A 24,287-nucleotide genomic window follows, 5' to 3' on the forward strand; every position below is an offset into this window, starting at 1 on the left:
TAGTGAGATGATCAACTGATCATCTCGTTGAAAATAAAACACCTAGAGTGTTTCTCCCGATATAACATAGAATCTCTTCCAAAAGTATTCCTACTATTGACTGCATTCTATGTGAATTTGAAGAAGAGAATGTCAATGACATTTGTACATAAATTAGGCAATTAAAAATTGATACATTATTACACAATTTCTTGAACGCAATCTTATCGAGTTGATTACACATTTTAATATTTTATAGTTTAAACAAAGTTCATTAATGTCGGTGGTTAGATCCGCGAGTAAAAGTACAAATAACTGAGAGAGTATAAAATTTTATTTAAACAAATTTTAATATATTCTAAATGATCAAAAGTTTAACAGTACGTACTACACAATCTTAATACGCTCTAAATAATAGTAATTAAAAAAATACTATCGAAAAAAGTGTTTTGAATGCTATACTATTTTGTGATGAAGTAATTATAAACTTGAAATTTCAATAAAACAACATTTGTACACACTGAGTAATTTCTAATTGCTTTCGTAAAACCTTCTTTAAATTACAATTATACTAAGACTTATATAACTCTATGGGAAATTTTTTAAAAAAAATTTTTAAGGCACCATTATTTTTAGATCATATTTTCTCTATTTTTAAATTCAATTCTGTATTTGCCTGTATTATAAATTTCTTAAATTAAATGAAAATTCAATAATTTGAAAATAATAAAAATTATTATGTTTAGATAATTATTTCGATCCTGTATAAAAAAGCATATAAACTACATACCGCTGCAATCAGTAAAATGAATAATATAATGTAAATTTAGTATTAAAATGACAATGAATAAATTTGTATGACACTGCACAATATATGCAAAATATGGTAAGAAACTAATTTTTAATAAATTTGTATCATTATACCTCGGTTTCTATGGAAAATATAGGTTGTTTATAAGTTCAAATTCTTTTTTTAATTATAGATAAAATATTCTACAATGTATTTATTTAATATATTTTGATTAAATTAAATTTATAAAATTCACATGTCCAAATCAATTTTGAACTGTTGTATTTAACATTAAGGTACTACTTTTATGGTAAACCGCCATTGAGATCATATCATACCAAATATCATATGATTCTTCATTTTATTATTAACTCCTCTCTCAATCTCACGAACCATGCACACGGATAAACTTTTACATCCAAACGACTTGACACAACGAAGGAGAAAGTACGAACAAACAAATATCAACAAAAAAACAAGGCACAATCTAAAACTTCAAAAGAACAAGAATGTCATTTACAAATATCAATAGTAACAACTTAATATCAGGCCATTAGATGAGAATATTACCAAAATTCCCAATGGCAAATCGAGCCCAAGAAATAGTCCCAACAAAAGAATGAATAAGATTTTAAATGGGATGTATATACCAAGCGCATGACCACTTTATCCCACTAGCTCTAATCTTGTTAACACATGGTAAAAATAATTATGAGTTCTTTTGACCACTTAAACTAACTGTTAGTAGCATCGTTACCTTTAACACGAAGTTTAAAGTTCTTTCCACTTGTTCTCATACTTTAGGAAAGCAAGGGCGGGATTTTCCCTTGGCGGGGCACGAACACGAGTTGACCTACGAACCAGAGCGTCCTCTTCCATTACATCTCTCTGTGTGGCCTCCTTCGATCTTTTATTAAGTTGGGAGCTGTGAAGGCGAAATTAAATTAGAAAATGTCATAAGGGGTCCAGGATACTCAGGAGGTTCTTTACGCGAAATTTAGAATATGAAAGTCTAGGGCTCAAATCTTAAAGATTTATGTTCATGTCGAGAATCTTTAAAAAAAAAAGGGGGGGGGGGGGGGGGAGGGGGGGGGCGAAGAGAGGACATATGAAGCCTAATCGTTAATGTGATGGTATGGCCATGTTGACACATTATCATTGGGTAACAACTTGACACCGTACATATATTTTGACAAGCTGCATCAAGTCATGGTGTTTGGTGTTTTTGAAGAAAACAATCCTATCAACATTAATTATAAAGATGGTTTGTATCAGGATTCAGGAGTACAATATATTTTGAATTCGAAAAAAAAATACTAGGCCAAATCCCTGTGATAATTTCGCAAGACTCTTGAGGAAAAAAGCTCGATAATGTTTTGCAATTTTTTTAATCTTATAAACTAGATATACAAACACAGCTCTATATTCAACTAATATCAAATGCAAAATCAGCCATTATTCAGCACATAAAAACTAACATCAGAAATTAGCATAGAATACAGAAATGAAAAGAAATGCCTTTGCACAAATTTACTAACCATATTTTGTTGTAGAATTTCTGCAGCTGCTTTTTAAGAGCCCTCTCCCTCTCACCTTTTGGATTCAATGAGCCAATCAAAGCATCAAACTGCGAGAACACTCCCTTAGTAAAAAGAAATAAAACCAAAAAAACGACAAGATTACAGAGCCATAGATCCATACCTCTTCCTTGGTTTTATAGCAGCCCCATTGATTAGAGTCGGAACTCTCAACAAATATTCTTCCATCACGTCTAAAAAACCAATACCTACAATAATTTCTGTCTTTCCCTAATGGTACAGTGCGTATGAATCTCTTCTCAATCTCACGGTCGAGAAATTCTTTCTGCATCAAGAGTAAATAGTGGGTCTATCAGCGCCGAAGTTCACAACATACAAACCTACTTTCATCCCCATTGACCTTCTCTCCATTTTTACGAGAGTACAGGCGCACATACGTAAACAGACAAAAAAATGCAAGCAAACACCCCTCATAACACCCACGAAACACCACAGACATGAATATGGAGACAGTGAGATTACCCTCTGCTCAGTGCTTTTCATCTCGATCGATTCCTTGATTTCATTTTTCTTCAACTTGTGAATCTCCCTCTTAGATAGATGGTTACCATTTTCAACAGAGTTGGTTTCAACCTTCTGTTTCTTAGAATTCTTCTCAGATATGCTGTCTCCATGCTCAATCTCACTGTCAGCCAATATTTTCCAGGAGTAAGGGAAGAAAAAGAAGAGATGGTTACCATATCATTCAACTCATCTACCAAAATGCCGTTATTTTAGAACTAAAAAAGAATCCAACCTGTTTCTAGAAGAATCATTCTGCTGAGAATGAGCTGATGAATGCTTCTTTTTTCGGGTGTAAACTTTGTCATTCCTATTCTCTGAAATAACACCATTGGGCACACCATAATTGCCTTCACTCAACTTCACTTCCCTTTTTGGAGTAGCTTCTAACTTCCTACGCTCCTTTTCTTCTCTCCTCTTTCTACCTTCGTCCAATGCTTCATCCCTCCTTGTTGCAGAAAGAGCCTGTCGTTCTTCAACATACTCATCCAACTTGTCCCGAATGGTATCCGTCTCTAAAGCTTGGGTAACCAGTTCTTGAAAGAATGCCAGTTTCACATGAATATCTAATAGGCCATAATGACCTCGCTTAATTGTACTGATGTGCATAGAAAAATCCACAGTACAACTTGTTTCCAGGAAATCACACAGATATTCAGTCCAATTAATTTGTGTAATCTGAAATACAAAGAATTTGAGAAAATAATGATGAGTCATCCATCAATAACTTCATCTAAGATGAAAACTGTCAGAGAAAAATATTTTCTCAGATGTATAACCTTCGATTTTCGTTTTTTATTTTCTACCGCCATGGAAAACTTCCCGGTGTTATTCAAAAGCAAGCGAAGCAGCATTGAATAGGATTCGACGATGAGGAGTGGAGTGCTGTCCTTATAACATACAGAATTCTCAAAGTCTTCGAGGGAAAATGGCGACAGATTGAATAGCCTGCCATAAGAACTACAAAAATCCCACACCATCACAAGATTCCCCACACAATCCATAGGTACATTGAAATCTCGGTATAGGCAAGGCCTTTCCGTCAAAAGTCGATCTTCCTCAGCAGGTTCCACAAGGAGATCATCGATAGGATATTTTATGGTTTTAGCTTCTGGATTCTCAGTAGCTGCAGCTACCAAAACAGGTAATAAAATAAGATTAATAAACATAGATTAAACAAGGGATAGAAAAAAACAGGCTTCTTTCGCATTTAAAATCACAGACAAAAAGAAAGAATAATCCCGACAGGCACTAATGTTCAGATATGCGCACACAATAAAACACAATGGAGACAAAAGAAGAACAAAGAACTAACCTAACCCCAAGTCCCAACCCAACTTTCTTTTTCTTTTTATTACATTGATCCAAAAATGAATACATGAATTGTACATGTGACATTTGTTAGATAACAAGGAAAAACTAAAAATAAGAGCAACTGAAATAACCATGCTGGGCCTTAATTGCGCGAGAACTAAAGCCTACCTCCATTAGCAGTCCTTGTGGACGTTGAGGGCTTAGAAATTTCCTCATCCGATTTCCTCCGTTTATATACCTTGAGCCCATTTTCATGTTGGTCCTGTAATCAATAAAATAAAATTCATGACACTTCCAAAGAAAAATAAAGGTAATAAAGGAAAAAAAGAAATTCAGACTTCACCGTGGTTTTTTCTTTGTCTTCAATTTTCCTTCGCTTTTTATTACAAACTACAAGTCCATCCTGGATGGAAATTTTACTCTTTAGTTCTAAAGGAGGGGCAGTTGAGATTCCATGCTTCCTTGCCAAATTATCATGTATGACCCAAGGCAGACTTCGATAAGTAGAGTCTTTGATGAAAGACTTCAGAAAACGTTTACTAAGAGGTGGATTCTTCCCTGTCAATTCATCCGCATTTACTATGATTTTTCCCTTCATTCCATGGTCACTGCTAAGCCATGATATCTCATACTGTGTTCTGTTAGCATCCTCCTGAAGAACTTTCACTATTTTGCACGGATATAAACGACCATCCTTCCTTCCATATAATTCAGCACCCACAGTAAATGGACCTTGTAACTTTGTAGCAATTGAGTTGACCAAATCTTTTAAATTTAGCATGCCTGCCATTAAGAAAGTAAACTTTAGAAGTATTTTACGCAGTGTCGTAAACAATACCCACAAGAACAGTAGTTCAATTAGAGTATATTGTCACTTCAAGAAACCAAACACAGTTCTTGAAAAGCATAAACAACACTTCCCGACCAATTATCAACAACAGAGATACCAAAATTTAGATTCCCCTACATCCAAGGCCTGGGAGGATGGGATTAGAGAGGGAGGAATTCTATGATTGTCTAAAGAGGACGATGGTAATCATTGCTCCTCATGTAACTTTGGCTCTGATTTTGACGGGGTAAAGGGGTGGAGTTAGATGGGAATCATCTGCGTGAGCAGGGCACACTTAGCTACAAGCATGATTTTAGCTCCAGTATGCTCCATTAAACATTGACAGGATCGTAGTAATTTCTCTAATGGTTAATAGTTAAGCAGCATCTAAGTTTGGTTTCAGCTACATCAGTTTTTTTGTTCTTTCTTTTATTTTTCAAAGAAAAACACAGCTATGACGCTACGTTCATGGTGGGGAGGGCGAGATGTTTTATGGCATGCCTCCAATTTTGTGTGTGTGTGTGTATATATATATATATATATATAAATAAACAAAAGGATGAGAACTAACGCGAGACCTCCTCATATCAACTAAGCAGAACAAACCCATAATTGAGATAAACCAGTTCTATAAGGAGGATAAAATTTCAAATCAGCTTAAGAACATAACAAGAATAAAAAATTAAAAGAGTACTATGAGAATGAGCTTCACGGGCCAAAGCGCCTGCAACAGAATTGCCTACTTGAAAGATATCCACTACGTAACATGGGTGAGCATCAAGCCACATATGAATTCCAAGAAAAATGTAGAAGAAATAATATTATTATAGCACAAACAGTCAAACAGATGGCACCGACTTTAATGACCCACTATTGCTAGTCTTCAAACCAACAACCATAAAATATTTTCGTTCTCTCCGACGTCAGAAATAATCGCCCCTCAGCAGTAACAGTAGATTACCAATATTCCATAAAGAATCCCTCAAAATACTACTACCAAGATTATACAAGCAACAACAGAAACCGACGTTAGGTACAATGAATGTTATCAAGGACATATATTCATGGGCATGTTAACCATATCTGAAGACATATCATGAGGAAGAAACCGTGCTTAAGACCATCAGCAAGAAAACTGTTGTGGTGTCCACGAGTCTGAGCTGTCGGGGTCAATATTAGCGTTTTGATAAACTCGTACGTGAAAAAATATCAATGAATATGACCACCACCTTTCTATTTTAAAATTTCATCAGGCCACAAATAAGCAGAAAGCAAACAGAAAAGAACTGGCTTAAAAGGAAAGAGACGTGGTCTCGGAAAAAGGCTTTCTTATGCACTGACACGTGTCGAGAATTCATTTAACGAACTGACAAAAAGGGAACAGGTTCATACAAAAACAAAACCTCGATAATTATTCTACTAATCGAGAAGTACAATAGCTCACTGTAACGGACAAAATCCAACAACGAATCAATACTTTCCACTTGTGGGATTAGTAAGCAATTAATCAAAAAGCGGTAACCTACAAACAGGAAAAAAAAAAAAGCAATATCTAAACTCCTTAATAGCATGAAAAAAATGCTTCCTTGTGTTTACTAGATTCGGAAACCAAAAAGGGTGGACTTACTATATTGAACATCACGAAGTACACGAGTTACATATTCACTAGGAATATTTCGGATTCTTTCAGAAGCTTTTTTCTCGGAAACCAAAGCCTCTTCATAGGTTAGGTTACCCTTCCCTGTAGCTTTGCAATTCCAAACCCTCTGGCGATATAAGTTGACCCTCTTCAAATAGTCACTGTCCAATTTAGATGGAGAAAACACATAAATACAAGAAAAGTAAATAAGTCTTAAGTTTTACCAGCATTTACACCTCAATGTGAAGAAAAATTACCTATAATTTCTGAAGATTTCTTTTGTGATGCGAATTTGAAAGACTAGCTCATGATTCTTCAGATCACTGGGCTTTTCCACCAAGGCAAGTGGTTTTCTTTTGTAGAGAGGCATATCTCGTATTATTTAAGCACCTTCTAGTTTCAAGTTCATACCCTGCATAACAAGTAAATCACAGCAAATGTGGATCAGCAATGCCGAAGTAAAAGAATTGCTTGAATTCAAAAACCCACACGCAGAAAGTAAAGAAAATGCGAAAAAAGGGAAAACAAAAATAATAATAATAATAAAAGCCAGAAAAAGAAATCGCCGACTAAACCGAGGGTAGACAAGCCCAAGTTATCCGAAAAAATCAAAACGCCCAATTCATAAATCCTGAAAACAAAATACAATCAAGAAGCAAAACAGGACAGGTGAAAAAAGTCAAAAGAGCAGTCGATTTTCGCTTTCCCAAGATAACCACCAAAAAAAATCAAGAAACAACAATTCTGCATGCACAGAAACCGCAACGATTGTCAATTCTCTCCACAAACAATGCAACACACCGAAACAGCTCAGTAAAACCCCAGAATTATGATCCAATCCGCAAAACATAAGATTAGAACTAAAACGAAGGAAAACCAAACATCCAATTAATCCGTTTCCCGCCAGAAAAAGATAAAATACAGAGGCTCTAGCACAGAGTAACAGCGGGTGTAGTGTAGAAGAATCGATTAGAGAGGGTTTCCGGCGGCGTGGAATGCGTACCTAAAAGAGGAGCGGAGGGGAAATCAGGGAGGCGGTGTTGGTACGTTTATTCGCCTGACGTGTTTTCTTTCTCTCTAACCTCTCCCCTCTCTCTCTCTCTCTCTCTCTCTTCATTCCCTCGTCTATTTCTGCCTATTTATATTTATATATAATATATATATATTCAACTTTTTTTCCCACTTTTGGTTTAGTCATTAAATTAACCATTAATTAATACTAATAAAAAATCACATCCGTTGTATGTGTAAAACATAGGTTTTTTTATATGTATTTTTTTAAAGCAAAAAATGGAGTGAGTAGGAAATTTTTAATAGGATTGTGGATAGAAATGGCAATTAAAGAATAATGTATTTTGATGTCCTCAAAACTAATTGTCTAATAGACTCATCTTTTATATAATAGAATACATGGAATATATTCCAAACGAAATCACCATAATACGGTAATACCCTAGCCCTCGGCCTGGGTTTTTGTTTACCCAAATTTGTCCACGTGATGAAATGTGATTTAATTTTTGCCTTTTGGATTTGGTGTCGTCGGTGCTTGTGATTGATTTCAAAAATTGTTTATGAGTTTTTTTTTTAAAATAAAACTTTCAAAACTTTGGGAAAGAAAATCTCATAAATAATATTTAGAAGCATTCTCAAATTTTACCTTAGTATTAAACGTTTATAAATTTTAATCATTATTCTATTAATTTAATAGTTAAAACTAATCGTAAATATAAATATGACAAGTTTCCGGCATATCTTTGAAATTGGTAAATGTTTTAAGACTGAATCGGATGACATGTTTCATGCATATCTTTAAAATTAGTAAATGTTTTAATACTAAATCGGAACGTCCAAACATCTAGACTTGATGAAAAAATAAGTCAAATACCTTATATTGAAATTAATCTTTTCCTACCATTAAATTGGCATAATGATCAACTCGAACAAAAATTTTCAAATGTTTAGGACTAAATCAAGAATACCAAACACATTCATTACCGAATTGAGAAAAATGTTGAGCATATATCGTTGAATCTAATTTTTCTCACAACAAACACAAACAAAGTATCGTGACACATAGATAATTTATGAAATTCATTTAAAACACCTTTGACGTTTGGGGTGAAAAGATTAGATATTTGAAATTATTATTATATATGAATGACAGAATAATAAAATGAATCTGATATTTTAACGAGATTTTCGAACATGTAAGGGTTTTTTTTTCCTCGTATTACTATTTCATGGGGTTTTTAAGTGAAACTTAGAACAAACATAGGGATGATTTTACCATAGACCCGAAGGAAAATGTCGCAAAGTTTGCACCAAAGCACCCATTTCCAAGTAAATTTCAAAAACGTCAAATATAGAGCGAATGCAATGCCAAATACAAGCAGAAGAATTATCTAATTAGATAATTCAAATCCTTGTAAGTATATATAATCCTCTCTATGGAAAAGAAAAGAAATGAAAAAGTATACACATTCAAATCAGAACAGAATTACTTCAGCTATGTTTTGTGTTACAATTTTTCTTGCGTAGAGTTTATGGTTTTACATTTACACACATGTGTGCACGTGGACATAAAACTGTCGCCTGCGAACATTATCAGCTCATAAAAACGGATACTTCAACTTACAAGTCAACATGCTTTTCGGTTAAATCGATGCTAGAGCTCTTCAAGTTTGGTGAACTTAAACCAGCTTGCCCATATAATCTCGAGAGGATCAAGCGTGCTATATTTTCAGCTGCAACGGCGCTTGTTTCTATGGTGCTAGCCGCATTTTCGAATGCGTTGACATAGTATAGATGATTATCGTCTAAAATGAAGGGTGCGTAATTCTCAGGGGCGTGGTAATGCGGATATGCACCCCAGTTGATTTTCAACGTCTCCTCTCTCACACTGAAATCCATGGTGCAAGAAGGATGGTAAGTCGAAGAGAAAAGTAGAGATGAGTTCGAAAATAAATTTGTCACGGAGCCAAAAGATTTTCTAAAACAAAGGGAGTGTACTTCCCATCCCAAACTCTTTAGCATCGATGACATGTGTGGATCTTCATATGATAAAATAAATCAAAATTTTACTCATGATTGTATAAAATTTCAAGTTTTGCCCCAAAAATACATGAAATCCCCTTATCAAACGAACCATGGTGCCAATAATTGAAAGGCAAGTAAGGGACTGCAAATTAAAATTTCAATGCATTTACATTTTCCTGCTGGCAAAGTTCCAGAACACAAACAAAATGTAGTATTTGGCTGACCAGCTATTCCAGTATCAAAAGACGCATAATCGTATAAGTAAATGCTATACAAGAAATTCGAGCCATACCTGAAAATTTTGTCAAGCAAGTCATCCGCCAGTTCTTGGCGGGAGAATACTTTGTAAGTCATATCCTTCTCATGCTGCTTGAGAATACTGATACACGAGAAAGGAATATCAGCGGACTCTAATGTGCCAACTAATTCTGGGATGTCCTTGACCTCTTTCAGACCAAAATACACCTAATTAAAACAAATGTTTAAATTATAAGAAGGAAAAAAAATGAATCAGGTGATTATTGAACACAAAAGATTCCAACGATGCGGTATATACTCACAGGATTTAAAACACCCCTAACAAAAGTTGCATGTGTGTGTTGCAATTTCCTCGGAGGTATTGATATTGCAGGACTGAAACGTATATTTAGCTCATCCAAGGGTGTTGCCACAACGGTAACTTGACAGCTGTAACTCTTTCCCGTCGTCGAGTTGAGCTCATAAAAGTCTCCGAGGTGAGAAATGGACTCTATTTCTTCATTAAGCAGCAACTGAACATCTGAACGGTCAATCAATCCAGCAGCCATCTGCCAATTTCCTCCTTTGACAGACCATAAACCACCTCCTGATCCAGCCAAGGAAACTGCGCCAGCGAGTCCACTGATGTTCACACTTTGCCCGTAGTTTATTCTCGTGATAACCTACAAAAGTGAGAAAAATCTCATACTCAGCTGCAAAAGAAACGAAAAACCTCAAAACATCTCAAGTTAAATGCACCTATAATCTATGGATAGCTAACTCATAGTCATTAGTCGCGGAACTAGAGGCAGGTAAGAGTGATTTCCTCCTCTTCCTCTTAAATTTCTCTTACACTTACATATGCTCATTTAATATATAATATATAATTATATATAAATGATAATAATGGATTTGTCCCCTTAAAGTTTTGAGTTTTTCTTTGGCCAGATGATAGCAAAAGTTCTGGCTCTGCCATGACTAGTGGAGGTCCATTAATATGACAAGCACAAGTCAATAGCTAAATAAATATCAAGATGATTCATAAGAGACTATCAATTTAAACACGCTGCACTTTCAGCTCCATAAAGGCAAAGTGCTGTGTGTAAGAATAAGAAACAGAGTATCGGATAAGGGAAACAAGTAACTCACAGTGACGAGCTCTCGTACGAGTGAAGGAGACAATCCAGCTTCCACCAGTTCCTTTCCCAAGGTTCGCGTAGTGAGATCATATAATCCCGCCCATTTAAGCATTGCCTCAACACTTTCAAATATGGGACGTGATTCAAAATCTTCATAATACCTCAAAAATTTATTGATCATCCCCTACAATTGTTTACATTTCTAAGTCACCAAAACAGCAAACGACATAACAATTAACATACAATAAGAATTTATGGTAGCAACAGTTATTATCTGAATTTTTAAAAAATACAGGAATGTCACAGATATAAGGCCAATGAGATAGATAACTTCATGCTGCAGCAAGACTGCATTAAAGTGCAGTACAAGGAGATATGACTATTGCATCTCGTTAAAAATACTGTAAAATAAATTGAAGAAGAGAGCGCCAAATCCAGTGCTTTGGGGAGTAAAAATAACACCTGGGGCGAGTAGAATTTTGTAAAACAAGTACCTTAAAAAAAAACAAAAATCCTTAAACCCTGCAAATAGATTCTATACCTCAACAAAATTACCCATCCGAAAGAGAGAGAAGCCATATCTCAAACACAGTATGACCGAATTGGCAAACGACACAAATCGTTGAACTATAGGCGACTTGGAGTTGGTGTTCATCGTCTTGTAAACGAATTTATGGCCGTCCCAGATGCCCAGGGAGAGAGTATCCTCGGTGTTTTTGGGGTCATTTACCGAAAGATTAAGAGTTTTGGTGAAATTCAAGGCGTGGTAATTCTTCGGGTGGAGAATGGAGGCGCCAGCCTCAAAGGTGTCTCCGGAAATGGTGACGGTGGCCATACGGCCACCTACGACCCCGTTTCGCTCAAAGATTATGACACGATCGATCAGTGGGGGCTGGACGGAGGAGTAGCGGCGGAGGAAGTGGGCGACAGAGGCGCCGCCGATGCCGCTTCCTATAATGCACACAGAGGGAGAGTGTGATTCAGCGGCTGAGGAATGGGATAATAGAAAGAGAGAGAGGATTACATGAGTGATTTGATGAAATTGTCTCTTCATTTTGTTAGCAAAAATAGAAGCTGTGTTGTGTGATTGTGGACCAAGAAGAGATTGGGAAACGCAGGGTTGACTTTTATTAGTTGGTGGACTTTGAGCAACTCCGATGTTGGTTGGTTTCCCATCATTTATTTTGTTTGCATATTTATGTTTGATTGATGTACACGAAACCACCAGAGGAATTCCTCATGCTTCAGTCAGTCACTTAGATTATACCACAGTTTTAGACAATCACGGAGCACGTATCCAATGCCAGATGGGGTAGCATCGACTGGATCCCAATGTTATTAGGATGTATTTCGAATTCTGAAAAACTTGTACGACAACAGCAACACAAGCAACAACAATGATGAACAAAGTCGAGGCGAGAGAATCTCTCTATCCGCAAGACGAAATTGTCCGTTAATAGTGCTCAACGTTGGCGTCAATCGTCTCTAAGATACAACGACTATTCAATCGAGATATAGCAGCACAACAAATATCTCGATTTCGTCGAACTAAAATAAGTGTCAACTTTGACTTTGTGAGCGAGAGGAAAGAATATGCAGAGAAACTCAAAGAAATCAATCGTCTGATGTTATCAGATGTTTCAGATATCTTTCTATGCATTATAACAGTCATATATATATACTATGACTCCAAAAAACACGTTTTATGGCGTAAGGATGCAACCCATAACAGAAAAAGCCCAGAAAGAGACGTAACTTTTCGGAATGCAGAAGGCGCGCTCGGTCGGTCAAATTTAACCACCCGAGCGCCCTACTTTGGCCACACTCACTGCCTCGGAAAAATAAGGGTGCGCTCGGTCGGTATAATTTGGCCGACCGGGCGCCCAACTTTCCGAGCCAGCAAGCCCCGCGCGCGCGTGTGTGTTTGTTGCATCGATTAGCGTCTTGCCCCTTTACAAAACATGTGGTGCCCTAAGGGCCCAATCCCATAATCCAAAGTTGGATTATATAAGGTGAACATCAAATTGGAGTTGTTTCAATGTGGTACAACCAATTTCTCATTTTTCTCCAATTTATTTCACCAAATTTTGAATTTTTGCATCAATTGGGACAAGCCTTTTGGAAAAATATTCCAAGCCCATTTCATGTCATTTTATTCCACCAATTCATTCAACAATTTTTCAACAATCTCCCACATGAATGAATTTCACGTATATTAGCATTCTCACTAGAAAGTCATTTTGAGTTATTGGTACATCGGGATAGGTAGCTTGTGGCCTTGAACCTACCTTAGTAAAATACTATCGAATTTACTAGTTGCATAGTGACGCGATTTCTTGAACTAGTCAATCGTTTATGTAAACCAAGTCAATAGTACTTATATAACAATACTCTAACATATTTTGTTCTCACGTTGTGTCCATTTCGGCCCTAGACTATATCTTAGATTCATAAGTGTTTCAATCAAAGCGCCAATACTTTGCACTTATATAGTTGATCTCCTATAAAGAGTATCCTACGTTACTCTACCTCATAGGTATAGGAATCATTAAAAGAAAACTTAACCTCACCACATTTTGCAGGTCATTTAGACTTGGATATTTTAGGAATGAGCAAGTAACAATTCTAAGCACTCAAACTAATATTTATAACTTAGTTGTCCTATTGAACCAAGGTTTTGGGATCTTCTATTCTCAAGGTTGGGTTACCGCTATAAATATTTTAATTTGTGGATTTTAAACTCATTCCTCCAAGTAGTTTGTACATTTGATCTCTATTTATACTTTTTGTAAGCGGATCCGCAAGGTTTTAGTCAACCGAAATAACCTCATTCGAGATCAATTGTCTTATGGTATTGTGTCTCCGACGAATATGTTGAGATTTACCATTGTACATACTACTTTTTGCTCTTCCTATTGCTGACTGACTGTCACAATGAATCGTAATGGAAGACACCGGTTTATTCCAACATGGAATATCTTCTAGAAAGTTTCGAAGCCACTCGGCTTCTTCTCCAGCTTTATCTAGAGCAATGAACTCGGATTTCATAGTCGACCGAGCTATACACGTTTGTTTAGAGGATCTCCATGACACCGCTCCTCCACTGATTGTGAACACATATCCACTCGTAGACTTGGAGTCTTTTGTGTCAGAAATCCAATTTGCATCACAATATCCTTCTAGGACCGCAGGATATTTTGTACACACTATTCCATAACTCAAAGTGTATTTCAAATATATATCCAAGCACTCTCATTAGTGCTTCCAATTATCCTCACTTGGATTACTTGTGAATCGACTTAGATTATTTACGGTATATGCAAGTTCAGGACGGGTACAGTTAGTTAAATACATTAAACTTCCTATCATCCTTGCATATTCCACTTGTGAAAGAGGTTCTCCTCTATTTTTGGCTAAATATGTACCCAATTCCATAGGTGTTCTAGCCGGAGGACGATTTTTGGCATTAAATCGTTCAAGAACCTTTTCTACATAATGAGTTTGGGATAACATAATTCCAGCAGATGTTCTAGAGACTTTAATCCCTAGAATAATATCACACAATCCCAAATCCATCATGTCAAAATGTTGTCTCAACATTTTCTTGGTTTTCACAATCAATTCATGGTTGCTTTCCATGATTAACATGTCATCTACATAAAGGCAAACAATTACATATGCATTTGTAGTATCTTTAATATAGACAAATTTTTCACATTCATTTATTGTGAAACCATTTGACAACATAGCAGTGTCAAACTTTTGATGCCACTGTTTAGGTGCTTGTTTAAGTCCATACAATGACTTGACAAGTTTACACATTTTTTGTTCTTTTTCGGGTACAAAAAACCCTTCTGGTTGTTTTATATATATTTATTCTTCCAACTCTCCATTCAAAAATGATGTTTTAACATGCATTTGATGTATCTCAAGATCATGCAATGCTGCAATAGCTATGAGAACACGAATGGATGTTATTCTAGAAACCGGAGAGTAGGTATCGAAGAAATCATATCCCTCATTTTGTCTAAAACCTTGAACCACTAGTCGAGCTTTATATTTATCTATAGATCCATCTTCTTTGTATTTCCTTTTAAGAATCCACTAGGATCCCAAAGGTTTACATCCCGGAGGGAGATCAACCAACTCCCACGTATGATTGTGCATGATGGAATCTATTTCATTTTGTATGGCTTCCTTCCAAAAAGGAGCCTCAGGATTTGATAAAGCCTCTTGAAGAGTTCTTGGTTCAATATCTAACATGTATGTTAGAAAATCAGGACCAAACGACTTTTCAACTCTTACATGCTTGCTGCGTCTTGGTTTCTCGTTGTTTTGTGGAGTTTCAAGTTGTGTTTTCATGAGTTCGCTTGTCGAACTAATTTCTTTCCTTTATTTACATGGAAATATGTTTTCAAAGAATACAACATTCCTTGATTCCATGATTGTGGCTTCATTTACATCAGGAATTGTTGACTTATGCACTAAAAATCGATATGCACTTCTATTGTATGCATAACCAATAAATATGCAGTCAACCGTTTTGGGCCCAATTTTTATTTGTTTTGGCTTAGGTACTTCTACTTTAGCCAAACACCCCCACACTTTGAGGTATTGGTAATAAGGTTTACGACCTTTTCACTATTCATACGGTGTTTCATCTTTCCTTTTAATTGGAATCTTGTTTAGAATGTGAGTTGCTGAGAGAATCGCTTCACCTCACATATTTTGAGGTAAGCCAGAATTTATTAACTACGCGTTCATCATTTCTTTTAAAGTTCGATTCTTGCGTTCAGCAACGCCATTAGATTGAGGTGAGTAAGGGGTTTTCGTTTGACGAATGATGCCCGAAGTTGAGCAAAATTCTTCAAAAGGAGCCACATACTCTCCACCTCGATCACTTCGAATCATTTTAATCTTTGAACTTCGTTGATTTTCAATCTCAGTCTTATATTTCTTGAAAGCTTCGATTGCCTCATCTTTGCTTTTCAATAAATATACATAACAAAATCTGGTGCAATCATCAATGAATGTTATAAAGTACTTATTTCTACCTCGTGTTTGTACCATTTTTAAATCACATACATCAGTATGTATATATTAATTCAAGTGGCGCAGTACTTCTCGTAACATTATGAAATGGAGCTTTAACCATTTTCGCTTCCAACACAAATCTCACACTTGTTTTGTGAATTTATTTTAAACGTAGGTATTACATTTAAATTTGCAAGTCGTTGCAACGTGTTGAAGTTAAGATGTCCTAGACGTTCATGCCATAAATCATAACTTTCAAAAAAGTAAGCAGAACCAACAATTTTATTCTTCGCCTAAAGGCGAGAAACATTCATTACATTTAATTTAAAGAGACCACTATCTTGGTACCCTTTACCAACAAATACACCAAATTTGGTTAATACAAATTTATCAGATTCAAATACCATTCTAAATCCAGCCTTTCTCAAGAGTGAACCAGAAACCAAGTTCTTTCTAATCTCTGGAACATGCAGCACATTCTTGAGCGTTACCTCTTTGCCCGAGGTCATTTTTAACACCATGTTTCCTACTCCAACAAATTCAGACGTTGCGGAGTTTCCCATGAACAACTTTCGATCCCCAACGGTGGCATAGGTGGAATACATATCTTTATCGGCACAAACGTGGCTCGTAGAGCCGGTATCGATCCACCATCCTCTTGGATCATCCACCATGTTGGTCTCACAAATAACATCACTTAAATCAATATCAGAAATTTCTAAAGGTACATACCTTTCTTCAACCAAGTTAACTTGCTTTGGTTTCTGATTTTTGTTGTTTTTCTTTGGAATACGACAGTCCCTTGCCATATGATTCGGTTTGCCACAGTTGTAGCAACTTCCTTGGAATTTCTTCGCTTTCCCATTTTGCTTTCCATCATGGGGGCGCTTACTCTTTTGACTCGTACTAGATTCCGCCAGATTTGATTTGGCCTCGGTTTCCATCATCTTTTTATTTGACTTGGCCTCAGTTTTTCTGTTGTCCTCCTCGATGCGAAGTCTCACAATCAGATCTTCAAGTTTCAACTCCTTACGTTTGTGCTTAAGGTAGTTCTTGAAGTCCTTCCACATCGGAGGCAACTTCTCAATGATAGACGCGACTTGGAATGGTTCATTGATTTCCATCCCTTTGGCCAATAAGTCATGCAAGATGATTTGTATCTCTTGCACTTGACTCATCACAGTTTTTGAGCCTACCATCTTGAATTTCAGAAATTTTCCAACCACAAACTTCTTGATACCGGCGTCTTCAGTTTTGTATTTTTTTCCAAGAAATCCCAGAGTTCCTTGGCCATCTTCACAGCTGAGTACACACTATAGATAGTGTCATCAAGGACATTCAAGATGTAGTTTCTGCACAGGAAATCGATGTGGTTCCATGCATCAACAGCGGTCCTCCCTTGTGTGTCAGAGTCTCCTTCAATGACGACAGGGGGATCCTCCTTCAGGAATCTAGATAGATTGAGTGTTGTCAGATTGAACAGCATCTTCTACTGCCAACGTTTGAAGTCGGCACCAGAAAACTTTGCCGGCTTTTCTCCATGTGCAGGGGCGGAAGCGAGCGGAGTGAATAAAACAGTAGACATCTTCAGAATCCGAGAAATACAAAATTTTGTCTTGCGATTGTTATTAGGATGTATTCTGAATTCTGAAGAACTTGTACGACAACAGAAACACAAGCAGCAACAATGATGAACAAAGTCGAGGCGAGAGAATCTCTCTATTCGCAAGACGAAATTGCCCGTTAACAGTGCTCAACGTTGGCGGCAATCGTCTCTACGATACAACGACTATTCAATCGAGATATAGCAGCACAACAAATATCTCGATCTTCGTCGAACTAAAATAAGTGTCAACTTTGACTTTGTGAGAGAGAGGAAAGAATATGCAGAGAAACTCAAAGAAATCTATCGTTTGATGTTATCAGATGTTTCATATATCTCTCTTTGCATTATAACAGTCATATATATATACTATGACTCCAAAAAACACGTTTTATGGCGTAAGGATGCAACTCATGACAGAAAAAGCCCAGAAAGAGACGTGACTTTTCGAACTGCAAAAGGCGCGCTCGGTCGGTCAAATTTAACCGCCCGAGCGCCCTACTTTGGCCACACTCACTGCCTCGGAAAAATAAGGGTGCGCTCGGTCGGTATAATTTGGCCGACCGGGCGCCCAGCTTTTTTGAAGCACACTGTCTCGCAAGGTGAGGGGAGGGTTGTGCTCGGTCGGTCATTTATGACCGCTCGGGCGCACTAAAAAAATAATAAATATTATTATTTTTTTAATTAAATTTTATCCAAAAAGAATAATTGATCATAAGACATCGCCGCGCCGCACCTGTGTGTTTGTTGCATCGATTAGCGTCTTGCCCTTTTACAAAACATCCGATGACCTAAGGGCCCAATCTCATAATCCAAAGTTGGATTATATAAGGTGAACAACAAATTGGAGTTGTTCCAATATGGGACATCCAATTCCCCATTTCCCTCCAATTTATTTCACCAAATTTTGAATTTTTGCATCAATTGGGACAAGCCTTTTGGAAAAATATTCCAAGCCCATTTCATGTCATTTTATTCCACCAATTCATTCAACAAGTTTCCAACAATCCCCCACATGAATGAATTTCACGTATATTATCATTCTCACTAGAAAGTCATTTTGAGTTATTGGTACATCAGGATAGGTAGTTTGTAGCCTTGAACCTACCTTAGTAAAATACTATCGGATTTACTAGTTGCATAGTGACGCGATAGCTTGAACTAGTCAACCGTTTATGTAAACCAAGTCAATAGTACTTACATAACAATACTCTAACATATTTTGTTCTCACATTGTGTCCATTTTGGCCCTGGACCATATCTTAGATTCATAAGTGTTTCAATCAAAGCGGTCAATACTTTGCACTTATATAGGTGATCTCCTATAAAGAGTATCCTGCGTTACTCTACCTCATAGGTATAGGAATCATTAAAATAAAACTTAACCTCACCACATTTTGCAGGTCATTTAGACTTGGATATTTCAGGAATGAGCAAGTAACAATTCCAAGCACTCAAACTAATATTTATAACTTAGTTGTCCCATTGAACCAAGGTTTAGGGATCTCCAATTCTCAAGGTTGGGTTAACGCCATAAATATTTTAATTTGTGGATTTTAAACTCATTCCTCCAAGTAGTTTGTACATTTGATCTCTATTTATACTTTTTGTAAGCGGATCCGCAAGGTTTTCCTTTGACTTCACATAGTCAACCGAAATAACCTCATTCGAGATCAATTGTCTTATGGTATTGTGTCTCCGACGAATATGTTGAGATTTACCATTGTACATACTACTTTTTGCTCTTCCTATTGCTGACTGACTGTCACAATGAATCGTAATGGAAGACACCGGTTTATTCCAACATGGAATATCTTCTAGAAAGTTTCGAAGCCACTCGGCTTCTTCTCCAGCTTTATCTAGAGCAATGAACTCGGATTTCATAGTCGATCGAGCTATACACTTTTGTTTAGAGGATCTCCATGACACCGCTCCTCCACTGATTGTGAACACATATCCACTCGTAGACTTGGAGTCTTTTGTGTCAGAAATCCAATTTGCATCACAATATCCTTCTAGGACCGCAGGATATTTTGTACACACTATTCCATAACTCAAAGTGTATTTCAAATATATATCCAAGCACTCTCATTAGTGCTTCCAATGATCCTCACTTGGATTACTTGTGAATCGACTTAGATTATTTACGGTATATGCAAGTTCAGGACGGGTACAGTTAGTTAAATACATTAAACTTCCTATCATCCTTGCATATTCCACTTGTGAAAGAGGTTCTCCTCTATTTTTGGCTAAATATGTACCCAATTCCATAGGTGTTCTAGCCGGAGGACGATTTTTGGCATTAAATCGTTCAAGAACCTTTTCTACATAATGAGTTTGGGATAACATAATTCCAGCAGATGTTCTAGAGACTTTAATCCCTAGAATAATATCACACAATCCCAAATCCATCATGTCAAAATGTTGTCTCAACATTTTCTTGGTTTTCACAATCAATTCATGGTTGCTTTCCATGATTAACATGTCATCTACATAAAGGCAAACAATTACATATGCATTTGTAGTATCTTTAATATAGACACATTTGTCACATTCATTTATTGTAAAATCATTTGACAACATAGCAGTGTCAAACTTTTTATGCCACTGTTTAGGTGCTTGTTTAAGTCCATACAATGACTTGACAAGTTTACACACCTTTTGTTATTTTTCGGGTACAACAAACCCTTCTGGTTGTTTTATATATATTTCTTCTTCCAACTCTCCATTCAAAAACGATGTTTTAACATGCATTAGATGTATCTCAAGATCATGCAATGCTGCAATAGATATGAGAACACGAATGGATGTTATTCTAGAAACCGGAGAGTAGGTATCGAAGAAATCATATCCCTCATTTTGTCTAAAACCTTGAACCACTAGTCGAGCTTTATATTTATCTATAGATCCATCTTCTTTGTATTTCCTTTTAAGAATCCACTTGGATCCCAAAGGTTTACATCTCGGAGGGAGATCAACCAACTCCCACGTATGATTGTGCATGATGGAATCTATTTCATTTTGTATGGCTTCCTTCCAAAAAGGAGCCTTAGGATTTGATAAAGCCTCTTGAAGAGTTCTTGGTTCAATATCTAACATGTATGTTAGAAAATCAGGACCAAACGAATTTTCAACTCTTATACGCTTGCTGCATCTTGGTTCCTCGTTGTTTTGTGGAGTTTCAGTTGTGTTTTCATGAGTTCGCTTGTTCGAACTAATTTCTTTCCTTTCTTTACATTGAAATATATTTTCAAAGAATACAACATTCCTTGATTCCATGATTGTGCCTTCATTTACATCAGGAATTGTTGACATATGCACTAAGAATTGATATGCACTATTATTGTATGCATAACCAATAAATATGCAGTCAACCGTTTTAGGCCCAATTTTTATTTGTTTTGGCTTAGGTACTTCTACTTTAGCCAAATACCCCAACACTTTGAGGTATTGGTAAGAAGGTTTACGACCTTTCCACTGTTCATACGGTGTTTCATCTTTCCCTTTAATTGAATTCTTGTTTAGAATATGAGTTGCTGAGAGAATCGCTTCACCCCACATATTTTGAGGTAAGCCAGAATTTATTAACAACGCGTTCATCATTTCTTTTAAAGTTCGATTCTTGCGTTCAACAATGCCATTAGATTGAGGTGAGTAAGGGGATGGCTTTTGATGAATGATGCCCAAAGTTGACCAAAATTCTTCAAAAGGAGCCATATATTCTCCGCCTTGATCACTTCAAATCATTTTAATATTTGAACTTCGTTGATTTTCAATCTCAGTCTTATATTTCTTGAAAGCTTCGATTGCCTCATCTTTGTTTTTCAATAAATTTACATAACAAAATCTGGTGCAATCATCAATGAATGTTATAAAGTATTATTTACACCTCGTGTTTGTACCATTTTTAAATCACATACATCAGTATGTATAAATTCAAGTGGCGCAGTACTTCTCGTGACATTATGAAATGGAGCTTTAACCATTTTTGCTTCAACATAAATCTCACACTTGTTTTGTGGATTTCTTTTAAACGTAGGTATTACATTTAAATTTGCAAGTCATTGCAACGTGTTGAAGTTAACATGTCCTAGACGTTCATGCCATAAATCATAACTTTCAGAAAAGTAAGCAGAACCAACAAATTTATTATTAGCCTCAAGGTGGGAAACATTCATTACATTCAATTTAAAGAGACCACTATCTTGGTACCCTTTACCAACAAATACACCAGATTTGGTTAATAAAAATTTATCAAATTCAAATACCATTTTAAATCCAGCCTTGCTCAAGATTGAACCAGAAACCTAGTTCTTTCTAATCTCTGGAACATGCAGCACATTCTTGAGCGTTACCTCTTTGCCCGAGGTCATTTTTAACACCACGTTTCCTACTCCAACAACTTCAGATGTTGCGGAGTTTCCCATGAACAACTTTCGATCCCCAAAGGTGGCATAGGTGGAATACATATCTTTATCGGCACAAACGTGGCTTGTAGAGTCGGTATCGATCCACCATCATCTTGGATCATCCACCATGTTGGTCTCACAAGTCACAAATAACAGCACTTAAATTAATATCAGAAATTTCTAAAGGTACATACCTTTCTTCAACCAAGTTGACTTGCTTTGGTTTCTGATTTTTGTTGTTTTTCTTTGGAAGACGGCAGTCCCATGCCATATGATTCAGTTTGCCACAGTTGTAGCAACTTTCTTGGAATTTCTTTGCTTTCCCATTTTGCTTTCCATCATGGGGGCGCTTCCTCTTTTGACTCGTACTAGATTTCGCCAGATTTGCTTTGGTCTCGGTTTCCATCATCTTTTTATTTGACTTGGCCTCAGTTTTTCTGTTGTCCTCCTCGATGCGAAGTCTCACAATCAGATCTTCAAGTTTCAACTCCTTACGTTTGTACTTAAGGTAGTTCTTGAAGTCCTTCCACATCGGAGGCAACTTCTCAATGATAGACGCGACTTGGAATGGTTCATTGATTTCCATCCCTTCGGCCAATAAGTCATGCAAGATGATTTGTATCTCTTGCACTTGACTCATCACAGTTTTTGAGTCTACCATCTTGAATTCCAGAAATTTTCCAACCATGAACTTCTTGATACCGGCGTCTTTAGTTTTGTATTTCTTTTCCAAGGAATCCCAGAGTTCTTTGGCCGTCTTCACATATGAGTAGACACTATAGAGAGTGTCATCAAGGACATTCAAGATGTAGTTTCTGCACAGGAAATCGTTGTGGTTACATGCATCAACAGCGGTCCTCCTTTGTGTGTCAGAGTCGCCTTCAATGACGACAGGGGGATCCTCCTTCAGGAATCTAGACAGATTGAGTGTTGTCAGATAGAACATCATCTTCTGCTACCAACGTATGAAGTCGGCACCAGAAAACTTTGGCGGCTTTTCTCCATGTGCAGGGGCGGAAGCGAGCGGAGTGAATGAAACAGTAGACATCTTCAGAATTCGAGAAATACAAAATTTCGTCTTGCGATTGTTATTAGGATGTATTCCGAATTCTGAAGAACTTGTACGACAACAGCAACACAAGCAGCAACAATGATGAACAAAGTCGAGGTGAGAGAATCTCTCTATCCGTTAGACGAAATTGCCCGTTAACTGAAACGACTTCTATCCTACTACTACAAATTTTTTTTAAATAAATATTTAATAAATACATACATATATATATATATATATATATATATATATATATATAAAGAGAGTAATAATAGTGAAACTTATAATAATACCTAAATATTGAAACTTAGAAAATAAACTTATACAAATTATTTTACAATAAATTTCATAATTTTGCATGCAAATAATTATCTTTAAAAATAAACATAATTCTATACATAAAAATATCACCACTCGAAATTTTGTAAAATTTTTTAACATAAAATCCATAAATTCATAAATAAATTATAATACTTGTACGGAAAAATATAGTATTCTTCAAGACCACTGAAAACATAAACTGAGCATAGGTCACGGGCTAGCCAACTGTTGGGATCTCATACGTCCTCACCGCCAATTGGGGCAATATACTCTACATCAGTGTCTCTCTTCTCACCTGCACCATTTAAGTCTAGTGAGCCTAGAGGCTCAGCACGTTCTATCTCATAATAACAACATGATTAAAATAATGCATCACATAACACATGCACGATACATAATAAATAATATATATATATATATATGCATGTCATAAAATACATAACTCATGATCATCTCATAACATAGCATACATATTCATATCATAATCATCATGCATCATAATAAGGGCATATCATCATTTAAAACTCTGAAGATTATATTCATGTTGTGTGATCTTATAAGTGATTGATCAATCAAAGAACCAACGTACGTGTAGTGACCCTGCATGGTATCACCTACTAACTGGCAACTAATAGCATGCATTAAACTTAATACAGCAAAATAACTTAACAGAGTAAAACGTGCGAAAACATAACCATAAATTACATATCAGCTTAGTATAAAAGTGTCAAGCTTATTCATCAGTAGTGATACAACCATATCGAAATACTTAAAAGTAAACATTAAACAGCTATATCGAATCCTGCT

At 36.3% G+C, this 24,287-nt stretch overlaps 2 protein-coding genes across 3 annotated transcripts; both read right to left on the reverse strand.

Annotated features, from left to right (window-relative positions):
* Positions 1-1,251: 1,251 nt before the first annotated feature.
* On the reverse strand, positions 1,252-7,761 carry LOC140890782 (uncharacterized). 2 transcript variants are annotated; one of them, XM_073298828.1, is made up of 11 exons: positions 7,654-7,761; positions 6,908-7,062; positions 6,639-6,811; positions 4,526-4,965; positions 4,351-4,444; positions 3,648-3,994; positions 3,104-3,546; positions 2,830-2,992; positions 2,471-2,632; positions 2,308-2,396; positions 1,252-1,694 (listed from the first exon to the last, which is right to left on the reverse strand). In XM_073298828.1, the coding sequence occupies exons 2-11, from the start codon at positions 7,018-7,020 to the stop codon at positions 1,541-1,543; spliced, it is 2,178 nt and encodes a 725-aa protein (XP_073154929.1). In that variant the 5' UTR covers positions 7,021-7,062; positions 7,654-7,761; the 3' UTR covers positions 1,252-1,540. The 2 variants fall into 2 exon arrangements, with proteins under 2 accessions (XP_073154929.1, XP_073154928.1); XM_073298827.1 differs by having other exon boundaries at positions 3,648-4,000.
* A 1,350-nt stretch (positions 7,762-9,111) lies between these two features.
* LOC140891549 (farnesylcysteine lyase) lies at positions 9,112-12,188 on the reverse strand. Its single transcript, XM_073300098.1, has 5 exons — positions 11,604-12,188; positions 11,073-11,246; positions 10,247-10,606; positions 9,979-10,151; positions 9,112-9,549 (listed from the first exon to the last, which is right to left on the reverse strand). Exons 1-5 carry the CDS (start codon positions 12,114-12,116, stop codon positions 9,282-9,284), a joined length of 1,488 nt encoding a protein of 495 aa, XP_073156199.1. The 5' UTR covers positions 12,117-12,188; the 3' UTR covers positions 9,112-9,281.
* Positions 12,189-24,287: the final 12,099 nt, after the last annotated feature.

Source organism: Henckelia pumila, chromosome 3 (genome assembly GCF_033568475.1).
Source record: "Henckelia pumila isolate YLH828 chromosome 3, ASM3356847v2, whole genome shotgun sequence".
In the NCBI taxonomy this organism is placed as follows: domain Eukaryota; kingdom Viridiplantae; phylum Streptophyta; class Magnoliopsida; order Lamiales; family Gesneriaceae; genus Henckelia; species Henckelia pumila.